The sequence below is a fragment of the Convolutriloba macropyga genome, chromosome 14 (assembly GCF_964194025.1).
Source record: "Convolutriloba macropyga chromosome 14, txConMacr16.3, whole genome shotgun sequence".
Classification (NCBI taxonomy): domain Eukaryota; kingdom Metazoa; phylum Xenacoelomorpha; order Acoela; family Convolutidae; genus Convolutriloba; species Convolutriloba macropyga.
The window spans coordinates 35,711,875-35,725,609 of NC_134481.1; the positions used below are offsets into that span (position 1 = coordinate 35,711,875).

Here is a 13,735-nt window from a genome sequence, read left to right on the forward strand (position 1 = left end):
GTCTATTGTTTTGGAACCCCACCGTCGTTATTTCACTCAGATATCTCAAAACTTTAGTTACCTAAATTGCGAAATTGGTCAACTTTATCACGAATTAATGAAGAGTTTTCATACTAAGGTATGTGATAGTTTTGCGATGTTCAATATTTTGACCTTGGAAGGCAAAGCCCTTGAAGACATTTTTGACCTCCAGATACGAATGGTCTGTTTGCGTCAACAATAATAATATTTACTTCTTAAATGAATGAACAAAGAAATCCTAATAGTTTTTCTTTCTGAATTTTATCTGAAGCTGTTGTTAGAGTTTCAAATAAAGTATTACTTGAGAATATGACTTTGGAAAATTTCAAACATAAAATGCAAAGCCAATTCAAAATAATATGACTTTTGCTACATATAAATGTTTCTTTTTTTGTGAAAAAAAGGAAATTGATGTGCTAGGTGCCGACAAATTCCTTAAAACTGTAAATATTAGTTCGATTTTTTTGAAGTTTTGGACAAATTTTGGTATATTTTCATTGTAAAGCTATAAAATAATGCGTGTGTCCAGTTTTTGCTACGAATTATGGATGGTCTTAGAAAATATTTAACGAAAGTACGTTCGTCTTATGGAATTGGTTAGCTAAGAGTTAGTATTGGCGCTGTGTTAAGGACGAAACAGTTCACTCCCTATATTTGAGGATGACTTTAATGCATTGAGATTAACGCGGCACAAATCTACAGGCTTTGCTACGAACATCTCCCCTGTATATTCAATTTCACTGTCTTTTTTCTTGAAAGTGTTTAGAACGTCATTAAGATTGACAGATTGACTATCTACTGAGTTTTGTTCGTGGGAACCGTCAACGTCGAATCCCGAATACTGCAGTGTTGCTCCAACATTTATATCCTTGGAATTTCCCACGGCTTTATCGTCAACTATCGCGTTATCTTCTTTATCGACGTTTACATATTTGTTGAGCGTTCTGGTCACTTTATCAGGTCTTGCATAACCCGGATCCCAAAACGTTGAGTTCCATTTGGTCTGGTCGAAATTTGCCGACGATGTTTTCTGTTTTTCAAGTTCCTTGTTCAGTAGGTCCTTCAAGCTAACTTCATCTTTCGATTCAACGTAGCCTGAGTCTGTAACAATACTTGCTCGTACAGAACTCATAGTCTCTTCTGTCAAAATTTTAACATCCGCAGATTTCAAAAATCTTTCCTCTCCGCGGCCGCCGTTCAAGTTCTCTAACCGCGTGAACAAGTTACCTTGTGAAATTTGTTCACCAGTTATTGTAATTTTTCTCCGTGATGACTTTTGACCGTTAACAACGTATTGAACGTCAATTGGTCTGAATGCATCGGGGTTGTTTTTCATTTCGTCGGCCAGCAGTTTGCAATCTTGAGAATTTTTACATATAAACTTGAAAACAAGTTCTTTATCAAGTTGTCTGTTTGGAATCCATTTCTGATCAAGTGTGTATTTGTCATTCATTGATTGTATGAAAGAGTCCTTCCAAACCAGCCGAACCTAAAAGCGTTTCAGTGGAATCATTTTTTCACACTTATAAATTTGTGATTGAAACCACAAAAGTTAAATAATTACGTGCAAGATTTATATAATTTAAATAACATGAAGTCATTAATAGGAAACGTATTGATGCCTCACAATTTCGATGCTCGCTGTCAAACATAAAATACTGCATTAATGATCCCAACTGTTTGTTGATCGGAAAAGTCTCGTGTTGATTTGACAAAAAACCTTTTTTACAGTTTGATGTTTTTTATTGATCAGCTATGACACGATAGTTTATTCGCCTTTTGGGTGTTTCTCAGTGTTATCTTAATATTGCAATCAATGGTTTAGTTCTTTTGTTCCCCTTTACTCGCTAGCAGTGATTGGCAATTTTTTTAAATGGAGTTTCTATTTATCTTCCAGTGCATCAATTATGTACGGTATTTCTATAAAGTAAGTTTTGAAATTTTTATTCTGACTGGCGAAAGCTCAGATTGGCACATATAACAAATTTTAGGGACTTATTTTGTAATATTAATTCTTGCAAACGTTTAGCTGATAAGTTTGTATAAAAAAAGAGTTAAAATGGTGACTAAAGTTATCTGAACTAGTCAATATATGCCCAGGATTTCCATCTAGTAAAAAAGTAGGAATATCTAGAGCCATTTCCAGAATCTCCAAATTCCACAATTTTTAAATGAATCTCGAATGTTAGTATTGATTTAAGATGAGCTCCCGGATTTCGGCAGCTTTCAGCAGGTCTCGCCAAGTCTTCTATGAAAAATTATTTCTGTTCGTGTTATAAATATCAAGTTTATGTTTTAGAATTTAAGAAATCTTGTCTTTGGAACCATTTTGAAGTCGAGTTTAAAAGAATAAAAGCCGCAAAAATGGCTAGGTTACAGTGATAATTTGTCTTCGAAAGAAGTCATGCCGTATAAAAGAAAAACCCAACCCTCTGGGCTGTTTCCTAAGGAACACCGTGGTTGATTGAAACTTTTCAAAAAAACATTAGTGACAATAAAACCGCTGAAAATCGCTATAAAAATAAAAAGAATTGCAATATTTAGCGTTGAATGCCGTGAAAAAATTCACCGAAAAGAATCTCAAACCTTACAAAAATCCACTGTTTACCAAATATCTTCACCGCCGAAAATATTCCTAAAAATTTAAGAAAAGCTATGAATGCGTTGAGAGCGTTGAAAACATAAAAAAATCACAAATTTTTTGTAATCAAACTCATAGTCAGTGATCTACTATGTATGGGAATACGGTTTTTGGTACATTTTAGCTGTTGTTTTTCTTCAATTCGGTCAAGTAAAAAAAGTTCCAATCCGGCCAAGGAGTTATTCAACTCAAACCGAATTTGGTGTGTCAGTAAAATCTTGTCAGTTCTGAGAGAGAGCCTAGATGGACGCCTGGAGCCTGGATTGACGTTGACAAAAACCAGCCTGGAAGCTGGTTCAGGTAAAAAAAATGTAGAAAGAGTAAAAACGTTCTTGTTTAAAAAATTTTTGAAAGCCGTGTTAGTCAAAACCAATAAAGCAAAAATTGTTGATTTGACAGCTGACAAAAATTGTTGATTAGAATGTAAGGAAGCTGACTCTTCGGTTAGCAAAAACTCTAACAAATGCAAGAATTGCGGTGAATAGAGCTCTCAAAAATTTCAGCGCAAAGCTTCCGTATCTTTCAGCGGTGAAAGCGGGGAATTTTTGTAAGATTTGCGATTCTTATCGGTGAATATTTTTGAGATTGGCGATTCTTAACGATGAATTTTTTCGCCGCAGCCTTGTAGCAGTAAAAAATTTTTTACCGCTACCAGGAGTATGCATTGAAAAAAATCACAGCTAAGAATGGCAAATCTTACACAAATTCATCGCTAAGTTCTTACTCTTACATTATTTTTCGAGAAATCCGCGACCGGGGCCAGTACAATAATAAATGCAGAAATTCTGTTATTTTTTCAAACACGATTTGCATTTCTCCCATCATAGGCCTAAAAAATTGTAGACCCTGAGCCCACGTGCTTGGGACATGGTGGTTGTATAGTGGCGAATAGCCCTCAATTTAAATGCATATTGGTGCCAGCAAAACAGATGTTACCTCTTCCATTGGTACCATTTCCACCTTCCTCTTTGTAACTTTTCTTCCCCTCTTCTTCAGTGCCTTGTAAACTGTCTCTTTCATCTCTTCTGACCACATTCGCACTTTGAACTCCATCAAAAACTGACCTTCGTGAAAGAGATCTGTAGTACTCGTAGCTGTATCTTCTAGCAGAAGAGCAAGTGGCCGAACAAAGTACCTAAAGCATATATTTTTCAAATTTTAAGTTTATTATTTAACTTTAAATTTTTGAAGTTTATAATTTTGTCTCAACATTTTTTCATGAATTCTGCCTGAGTTAGACTTTTCAATCTTCAAAAAATAAGAGTTTATGGGTGTGGCAGCGTGCATGTTGTCTATAGGCATCGATGAAAAATATGTTATTTCTAACGTTACTATATGAAAAGATCAAACGTACCCCGTCGATGGAAGACAATTGCACATATCACTGAACTTTGCGAGTTGTGCATTGATGTCATAGTTTAAAAGATAACACAACTCAAAACTTGAACAAAATATTCAACTTTTAATTAAACGAAAGCAAAGTGTGTGCATGAAGATCTTTCTTCATTATGACAGAACTACAAATTGAAAGGAGGAAAATGCAACAAGTTTTTTTGGAAGAGTTCCTACTCCAAAATGTCGACAAAACGAGGGAATAAAAAAGAAGAAATAACAAAAACGAAGAAATAACGCAGAATAACAGTTTTGGAATGAAGTTTTAGAGTTGGTGTGGTTGGCCTTCGGATAAACAAAAGTGTAAGGTCCGTTAAGTTCTTTTCTAGTTACAGTAGGTTCCGAACTACTGACCTGCTTGCTGTTTGCCTTATGTGAGCATAGAGTTGCTTATTAGAATCAACTATGCAAAATCGAAATCGTCTGCTTAAATTTTCAGACAACCTTTTTTGGTGTCGAACTTATGGACAAAAATGTGTTTAGGCATTGAGAGGGCTTCTTAATCTGAATTAATATAGCACATCTGTTTTTTTGGCTTGTTTCATAAGCTAGCTGTTTTTCTAACTGATAAAAAATATAAATAATCGGTTCGATCCATTGAAAGCCTTATTAGTATCAGAAAAGTAAAATTAAGCTGATTGTTTGTTGCTGAGATTTTCTGTTACTACCAAAAATACTCCTCCGCTTCAGCTCTTGGCAAGCTTTTTATTATCATTTATTATCGTTTATTGTTCCGACCCACATGTGGGGGAAGGAACTATATACTCAAATGGTTTTTTTTGTTCAGACAATTTTGGCCGATCGGTATATTCATTGTAGAGAGTTGAGACTGGTATCAAAAGAAAGCTCGTCCAGCGTAGAATATGGAAATTTAAAGATCTTTTTGATTTTCTTATTTTACGTGGAGTTATGGAGGTTTAATCTTTTGAGAGAGGTAGAGTGAATTCCGTTGTTTTTATTCACATTTTCCGTAATCTTTGACCAAATTTTCAATAATTTTGCTAAAACTCGTTAAAATTTTTAAAAACAATGTTATTGGTTTTACGGTTAAGGATAGAGAACGGTCGCCAACTCGTTTTAATCGAGATTTTGGTTAATAATTTTGCTAAATTTTTCGAATCTGAGAATTTAACTCAAAAAAGGCTCCAATTAAGCTTTTGTTTCCTACTTCGTTTTAAATTGCAGGAAATAGAGACCTAAAATCTGCTGCCACAATCTTTGAAAACTCCTATAAAAATAGCTGTACATTTGCTTCCTGTAGGAGTTTTCTGAAATTAAATTTTTGCCGGTTTTTGAAAAAAAAACCTAAAAATTATACGAAGTATGGTTTAATTGTTTGTGGTTTATTAAAATATTTCATTTGATAATTGATCTATTTTGCAAATATATGGACTAATTAATTTTTTTTGTTGGACGCTGAGAAAAATCAGGGCCAGGGGTCAACACATTATGGATTCTTACAATCAATAATAATTCGGATTATTTTGGCGCGGTCTTTTTCAAATTTTTTTGCAGTCTTGTTTTTTTATGTTGATTACTGACCTGAATTATTTCAAATCACGACTCAACCAATGACTATCAATCGTGTTCTCAGCAAAATAAGACCACATGAAAATATAGCTTTTCTTCAGAGAACAGCTCACAGTTTTTATGGCTTTAAAAATGTATTTTTGTAAATTTTAAATGCTTTTCTTTTGTTTTGGATTCATTGGTAATACTTTTTGCAGCCCTATGACTATGTTTTATAAATAAAAATTTCCTATTGGTTCATGAAAAGCTGCAGGTGAGCCTATGCCATGCCTTCAGTTATTATCTAATGCGTCCTATGACTTTGAATGTATTTGCTTTAAGAGAAGTTTAGTGAAGTTTCGAAATTGGTCAATTTTTAATCTTCTTTCTGTCCACGTGTAGCTTAGTCTAAATTAAAACAAGGTAAAACTTAGTCCAACAGGAAAATACTCAATACAATGGTTTTATTTTCAAGTAAATTTTTTTTGGCTTTTTACTACGTGAAATTTTGCATGTTTTGTGAAATTTTGTGAAATTTTGCATGTTTTCCTGTATTTGAAGTAGTTATTTTTCCCTTTTCAACTAATCATCTTAATTATAGCTCCGATTGGCATTGAAAAAATGCGCAAAATAAACGTTTTTAATGACTTCCGTGAATATCTGATAGTTTTAACGACTGCAGAGCCGTTCTCTCAAAACTGCGTGAATTTGTCTTTGCCTGTAATTGTGGTTCTCTTCGTATTCATACGACATATCCCTGTCAATGAAAAACCCTAATTGCTTTTTTGACGTTTAAGGATCTATTTACTGATTTTGTTTAAGAGCTAATAGTTTGAACGACTTTCAATTATTTTTTCAAGACAATAATTTTGTATTTCCCAATATTTGCATATTTTCCTTTATCTGGGGTTGTTGTTTGTTCTCTTTTCAACCTATCACACTAAAGTTAGTCCCAATTGGCATTGCAGAAATGCGCGCAAGAAACTGTTCAAAGACTTGAGTGAATAGCCTACAGTTATAACAGCTGCGCATCCGTGCACTCACAAAATTTATTAGGGTTTTTTTTGTTTTTGCCTCTTAATGTCGTTCTTTTTGTTGTCGTTCGGTATGTTTATAACAATCAAAGGATTTAAACACTTCCACACTTTTTTAGCTGAATTCATTTCCCGATTTCAGTTTATAATTAACTGTTTTAAGGATTTTGAATTATTTTCTTCAAAGAAAACATTTTTGTTATTCCCTTTTTTTGTTTTCTTTGTCGTCAACAAGTAACTAACTCCTATTATTGATAGAACTAATCATTTTTGCTCTAAACATTATTACTGCAGTTTCTTATGTTTTGACAGATATCTAAAGAGCTTAGAAAAGTGTTTTCATAACAAATTTGTGTTTTCGATACCGGTCAGTATTTGTGGTTCTTTTTGCTGTTTTTTCCCCTAAGACGCTTTATCTAGAAGATCCAGTTAAAATCAAAAGGGATTAAAGCAAATCAATTATTCTTTTTCGTCATTTTAAAATTTTAGATGTGATTTTTTAATGTATTTTAGATATAATGGCTTCAACACTGTGGTTTCGATAAACTGTTTGTGAAATTTCTATTTTACCTTTATTTGCTGTTTTTTGTCTTCCGTAAATTTGGCTTTAATACTGACAAACAAACTGAATTCCTGAGCAATTGGAAATTGATCTGATTTTTGTTTAAAGTTCAGAGCTTATGGTTTGTTGGAACTTTTGAAAATATTTCTTTAAAAAAATCAGTTGGTTTTTGAGCTTTGTCACTGTTATATAATTTCTTTCAATTTTGTAGCTTGGTCTCTGTAACGACCAGGATCCAAACGATAGGTCGCATCCTTTTCCCAGTAAACGAAGATATATACTCTAATATAGTTTTTTTAAAACCAATGGTTTCTTTGATTTTAGTACTCCGCATTCTTATAAAAAAATTTGATTTTTGGATATTCGCTCATACCGAATTTTCAATTTTTTTCCAGATTATGACACTAATGGGTGGGCCCGATTGGTGCTGTTAACTTTGCAATCGTCCAATATATTACGGATAACGACAAGTCTCAATTGCTTCACGTATAAATTAGCCTCCCTTATGAGCCGATTTGATACGAAGTGGTTTCATTGAGTTTGAAATTGGTTGTTTCAAAAAAAAGAGAATTGTATTTTTGAACATTGTCCTTTTTGCTCTTCATTTTTGGCATGTCACCAAGTGGCAATATTAGGAGGTCTTATATCTTATCCAATGAACATTTAAAGAAATAAAGGTTGATTTGTATAGATCGGATTTTGTCGGATTCCTGCTTCATTTTGTTATTTTCTGTTTTTTAAATGTATTCATTGAGTCTGAATTAAGGTCTGAATTAATGTTTGCTGGTATTTAATTTTAGGTGTGTATCGTCCAGTACTCTCATTGCTGGCAAGTCTCAGCCGTTCTCTAGGCCAGCTTTATTTTTTCACTTAATTGTTTGCTGAGAGTTTGATGAGAGTTTTTGGACCTTTTCTTTCTCTTTCTCATCTGGTAGACTAATAAATTAAAACGTGGATGGGCGGGGTCGTAACATCATGTGCGAACGCACATTACAGAGCCTCCTTGTTAAACATTTTTGTTTAAACTGCGTTTAAGCTCTTTAATGTTCATTTTCTGTTTGAACTTTTAGAGAGCTTTATTTATTTCAAATACAACATAAAAATCACTGGCTTGGTTTCAGTTTTAGAAGGTTTCTTAATGTAGACTGTTTAAACATATTTGATTGTGGCTGGAAAACTTATTAATTCATTAATTTAGAGCCTCTAGAAGTCTGTTAACGGTCAACTGCGATTATTTTAATTTTAGAAACTAGGATGGTACCTCAACATCAAATTTAAAAAAAAAACAGATATATCCTTTGATTCCTTAACAGACTTTCTTCTACCAACTATTTCAATTCGTCTTTTTGACCTTTTAGAATGGTATTAGATGTCAACAATAGAAACACAAATTGGCCTCTATGGAATGAGAAGGTTTTTAATATCAACTATGCAAAAACATTGATTTTACCTATTTGTAGAACTTATAAAACACACACTATATAAAAGACTTTTTTCCTCCGACAAACAATTTGCACGCTGCAGGAAGTCTTATTGAATCAACTTTAGAAAATCTGCTTTCTTGAGATTATGGAAATTGTTTGAGAATCAACAATTGTATCAAACAACATTGGGACTTTGAGGATTTTAAAAGATTTTACTATTGACTGTATAAACAACCGGCTGCTTCATGTACTGTTTTGTCGAGCGTTTTGGGCAGTTTTTGTTTTTTGAAATTTTACAGTTTTTGAATTAGAGTTTGTTTTGACCTGGGGTGCTTTTTGTATCAACTATGTAAAAAAAGTTTTCCTTTTGAGCCTCCAAAAGGCTACTGATAGAAACAGTTTTTTTCTCCTTAAAAATAATCTTTGTTCAGGAATTTGAAATTATTTCTTATTGTTTGAAGTTTTATAGTGTTCTTTGTGTAAAAAATGTTACAAAAAATTGTAAGAACTTGTTAATTTTGATGCTGTTGAATATGCAAAAATAAAGAACCTCTTCAAATATGAAATCAAATTTGAAAGCCCTATCTTTGTTGTTAATTTAACTAAGTAATTCTAGGGTGGTCTATTGGAGCCTTTGTTATTATTTCTACTGTCAGTTGGTTTTTGACAATCCTTATTTGTCTTTTCAAGGTTTTGAATTTCAACGGTTTACTGAAATGTTGAAATTTTTGAGCCCTGATGAGATAAAGGAAAAGCTCTTGAGTATCAAGAGTGCAATGGTATTTCGTCGTTTGACATTTCCGTTTGTTACATTGACTTCTAGAGTCTAGATTGTACTGTAAAAGTACTTTTCAGACCCTTGTAAACCCTTTTATAGTATCAAAATCTACGATGAAATTGGACAGCTTTTGTAGAAATTAATTATGCTTAGAAATTTTTATAGTCTAAACTATGTAAAAATAACTTTGTCTTTTTTTAGAACTTTAAAAAAGATTTTTTAATTTTACTAACTTTGTAGAATTGATTTTGTCCGTTTCAATTTTTTCTGATTTTCTAGCTTTGTGAACAACCCTCCTGCTTGTTTTCCCTATTAACTAAATTTGTGATTTTTTCAGTGAATGTGAAGATTGTCTGCTGAGACTTCTATGATTGTTCTTCATTCTTCAATTAGTTTTTATGTAGAATAAATTAGTTTTGACGTATAAGTAAATGAATTTTTCTATGTGAGTACTTATAATTGAATTTAGAAGAACTCAATTGTCGGTTTGGTTATTCGGAAAACTTTTCACTTTCATCAAAAAGCTTTTTTTGCTACAAGAAGTCTATTTTAGATTAACTTGAGAAAAACTCTCTGTTTGAGATTTTGAAAAGTGTTTTATAACAATCTACTTCATCAAGCAATATTGACACCTAAGCTTCTCGAAAGATTTTATTTTTCTAATTATCAAAACAACCAGCTCTTTTCGCTTTTTGTGAACATTATACATGTTAAAAGTGTTTGGCACATATTTCTTAGAACTTTTCAAGTTTCAATGTTTCAAACTCTTTAAAGTTCATTTGACTGCTAAAACTTGTGGAACATTAATGTGAGCTAAAAATTGAAAAGATTATTTTTGCTTTGATCTGGGGTGCTTACTTCAATTCAACTATGTGGAAGAGCTTTCACTTTGAGCCTCCAAAAAGCTAATGATTTCAAATCTGAGGCCGCTTGTTTGTTTGTGACCATAGAAGTAAATTTTATGTTATCAGTTACTTGGAAGCATTTCTAGTGTTCTTTATAGTGTTCTTCTGTGTCAAAACGTAGAAACAAATTATCTTTTACAGCTTGTTATTTGTTTGTCAACTATGCAAAAAAAAGTCTTTAAAAAAGAGATATGATTGGAAAGCTATATTATTTTTATTAGTTAACTAATTTTAAGACGGTATATTGGAAATTTTGTTATTTTTTCTATTGTCAGTTGATTCAAAGATCTGCATGGTCTTTTTAATGCTTTAGTGTCAACGGTTAGATGAAAATTGTGACTTATTTGACCTTTGACGAGATAAAACGTATTCGAATGATTTTCGTACAGATATTTTGTCGGTTAAGTTTTCCTGTTGTTAGATGGCTTTCGAGATTGTACAAAGCAAAACGATTTTAGTTTTTTCAACCCTTTTAAGCCACTGTTTACAATAAAAAATGAAGAAATGAAAATTTTCAGTCAAAACTATTTCGATGTCGAATATTGTTCAAATTCTGTTTTGGAACTATTTCAACAAACAACAGTACCACCAATTTTTTGTTAATAGACTACGGCAGAACTAATGGAAGATTAAGAAACATAGATCATAGAAAAATCTGAGCAGACAATCTTTACATTTTCGCAACTGAAGGGGTGCCAATTAAATGTTCATTAAAAGATAATTCCATACCTGTTTTGGTAAGAGTGTTTCCAGACAGTCAAGTGAACATTGAGGTAAGGAATAGGAGCTTCACTATCAGGAGCCAATTCTAAATCCCAAAAACTATTGCTGTCATTGCTAGATATAACTGAACCAATTCCCATTAAAATTATAACTAAAAGCTGCATTATGTTTGATATCTTTTGCGTCTGTGAAAAAATGTTTTCATGTCGTTTAAAACTATGTCTTGGGAAAACGAAATTTTGATTTTGTTTTCATGTTCACACCCCTTGAAACAGCTTGACGCCCTATAAAATTTGAATAACTTTTTACTGAACACAATTTAAGTAAAAGTATTCGAAAACTAATAGAAGTCGATTAGCAAATATCACCAAAACCGAAAAAGGGTTAATTTAATTATCTAAAACACTTGCAGTTTTGCTATTCTTATGTTCAGAGCTACACGACTATTTATGAAAATCGTAAAATTTTGAATATTTTTATGCACTTAGTTTTAATTGAATATTTTTATGCGCTTAGCTAACGTTGACATTCAAAACTTAAGAAAATACCCGTCAATTATTTCTAGACAATGAAAATGTATTTATTACTAAAATTTACAATTGAGAAATTGTGACAAAATAAATTACGACAATCAGAGACTCTATTTGGTGAACACAAAAAATTAGTGCAATCTTTCCGCGCTTTATTATTAGTTTTAAATGTCCTTGAAGTCTTTTTTAGTTATCTGTGATGCTTTTCTGGAACGTTTTCGAGGCAGACTTTGACCTCAATTTAAAACCTTAAATTTATAAACCTTCACTTTGTCATAAAATATAGCTATCACCGATTATTTGAGAATGGATGGTATATTATTAATTTATCTCTTTTTCCCACTATTAGCACTGACGCAGAATAGTTTCTGGGATTTGGAGCTGGCGCCCGAAAGTGAGACGCCTGTTCCATATGGAAGTGGCCATTTGACAGTCTGGAAACATAGCAACACAAATAGGTTATGTTTTTCTGCCAAACAAATGACAAAACAAAAGCGGGGTTCACCGCCATAAAAAACTTAAGTTATCTTAAGCTGCATATTCCGAATTGTTTCTCAAAATACAGGGGTCATATAAAATGTAAAATTGACACTGGCTGTGACAGATAGACCACGAAAAAATTAGGGCTTGAAAGTAATGAAATTTCAGAAAAACTAAGTATCAAAATTGACTATTGTGGTCCCCAATTTCGTAATCTGGCCTCAAAAAAGTGCAGTGTTTAAACTTGTCATGGGATAAGGCTCAGCCATACTTGGAATTAAAATAAGCATATTTTATAGAAACTAAACAGCAGAAGTCTTGGAATGCAACCCAAAGAATTGCTTCGAAAATATGAGAGTACATATATTGAAGAGGAACGCAATCGAGCATTAGGAGACAAACACTTTTCCCAAAATTACTTTCCCAAAATTACCCAAATTCAGAGAAAGACATCAAAATTACATTTATCATAAAATTACCAAAAATCGAGAAAAACTTCAAAACTACATATATTATAAAAATACCCAAACTTAGAAAAACATCAAAATAACAATATTACAAAATCTGCAGAAGGATCACGATGTAATTTTTTTCTGAAATCAGAAGGATTACCAAATAAGTATTTCTGAAACCATTATAATTAATTTATGAACGCGTCTGTTTTGTTGGCATGAAAATACAATAGCACCCAATTGACTCAAATTGACTGCTGAAGTATCAGGATGTAAACTTTTTTGAAGTCATTATAATTATTTTTTGAATGCGTCTGTTTTGAATGCGTCTGCATGAAAATACAATAGTACCAAACTGACTCAAAAAAATTCGAGATGCTAGACAATTTCAAAATTTAGTTTCTTGATTTTACAGATGGGCAATGGTTTTGCTGAATACATAAGAGGCAAACAGAAGCATAGAGGATAAAAACTGTTTAAAATGCTGACTGAAAGAAAAGGAAAACAACTAAAGAGTTGCTGACGGTTAGAAAACTATTACCTTGAAAACTTTTATTGTGCTGCAAAAGTTGAGTCTTTAGTCCATCTGCAAGCATTGAACAAGCTTTTTTTGACCCCAAAAGTTAAAAAGTACAGAAAGTCACGGTCAACTCTTTCACTTTTACAAGGCCATACACACATACACTTTAACTGTTATACATTATTTATAGAAGAAAGAGCTTTGTGAACTTTGACCAACGTGAATTGAAGTGCCGCTTAATAACTTGCACTCATTACGATGAGTAAACAAACCAAAATTCATTTTTTGTTTATTGCCTGGTCATAAAAGAATTCCGTTATTTACCCGGTTTTCAGAGCTCAATATCATAAAAAAGACTGAAAAACTCTTACAACAAAAAACACAAAAACCAGTACAATCTTATTTTCTTGTGTTGAAACGGCTTATTCTCCTACAATAAAGCTATCAAAATTTTTCTGTCCCAGAGGAAGTTGAGATTAAGGATGCATTGCAAGGTGAAATTTTAAAAATAATATCAGACCAAAACTCTTATTTTTTAAGGCGCAATGATTGGCAAAAGACGTACAATTGTGTAAAAAGTGTGATACCTTATGTTGCATCACTTTAACCCGGCAATTTTTCTAGTAGCAGTTTGTTCAATAAATTTTGCTCATTTTTTTGGTTTCCCGCAGTATTTGTTATGTTTTCTCTGCGAAAAATGTAACGATGTTCCTTTAGACATTACAATAAGTAGCACCAGCGAGGACACTGTTAGAGAAAAACTA

The 13,735-nt window shown here is 32.5% G+C and overlaps 1 protein-coding gene across 1 annotated transcript; it reads right to left on the minus strand.

The window, feature by feature from the left end:
- Positions 1-538: 538 nt before the first annotated feature.
- LOC142353202 (uncharacterized) lies at positions 539-13,056 on the minus strand. The gene is made up of 4 exons (XM_075405421.1): positions 12,993-13,056; positions 10,996-11,074; positions 3,599-3,797; positions 539-1,510 (listed from the first exon to the last, which is right to left on the minus strand). The coding sequence occupies exons 1-4, from the start codon at positions 13,045-13,047 to the stop codon at positions 647-649; spliced, it is 1,197 nt and encodes a 398-aa protein (XP_075261536.1). The 5' UTR covers positions 13,048-13,056; the 3' UTR covers positions 539-646.
- Between the last annotated feature and the right edge of the window lie 679 nt (positions 13,057-13,735).

Bases quoted from the DNA above. Each gene is read 5' to 3' on its own strand.
- LOC142353202 (XM_075405421.1), bottom strand. From the start codon at position 13,047: ATGCTTGCAGATGGACTAAAGACTCAACTTTTGCAGCACAATAAAAGT. The intron at 3,798-10,995 runs GTATGGAATTAT...TATATGCTTTAG, and splicing joins AAACACTCTTACCAAAACAG to GTACTTTGTTCGGCCACTTG. The intron at 1,511-3,598 runs GTAACATCTGTT...AAACGCTTTTAG, and splicing joins AAATGGTACCAATGGAAGAG to GTTCGGCTGGTTTGGAAGGA.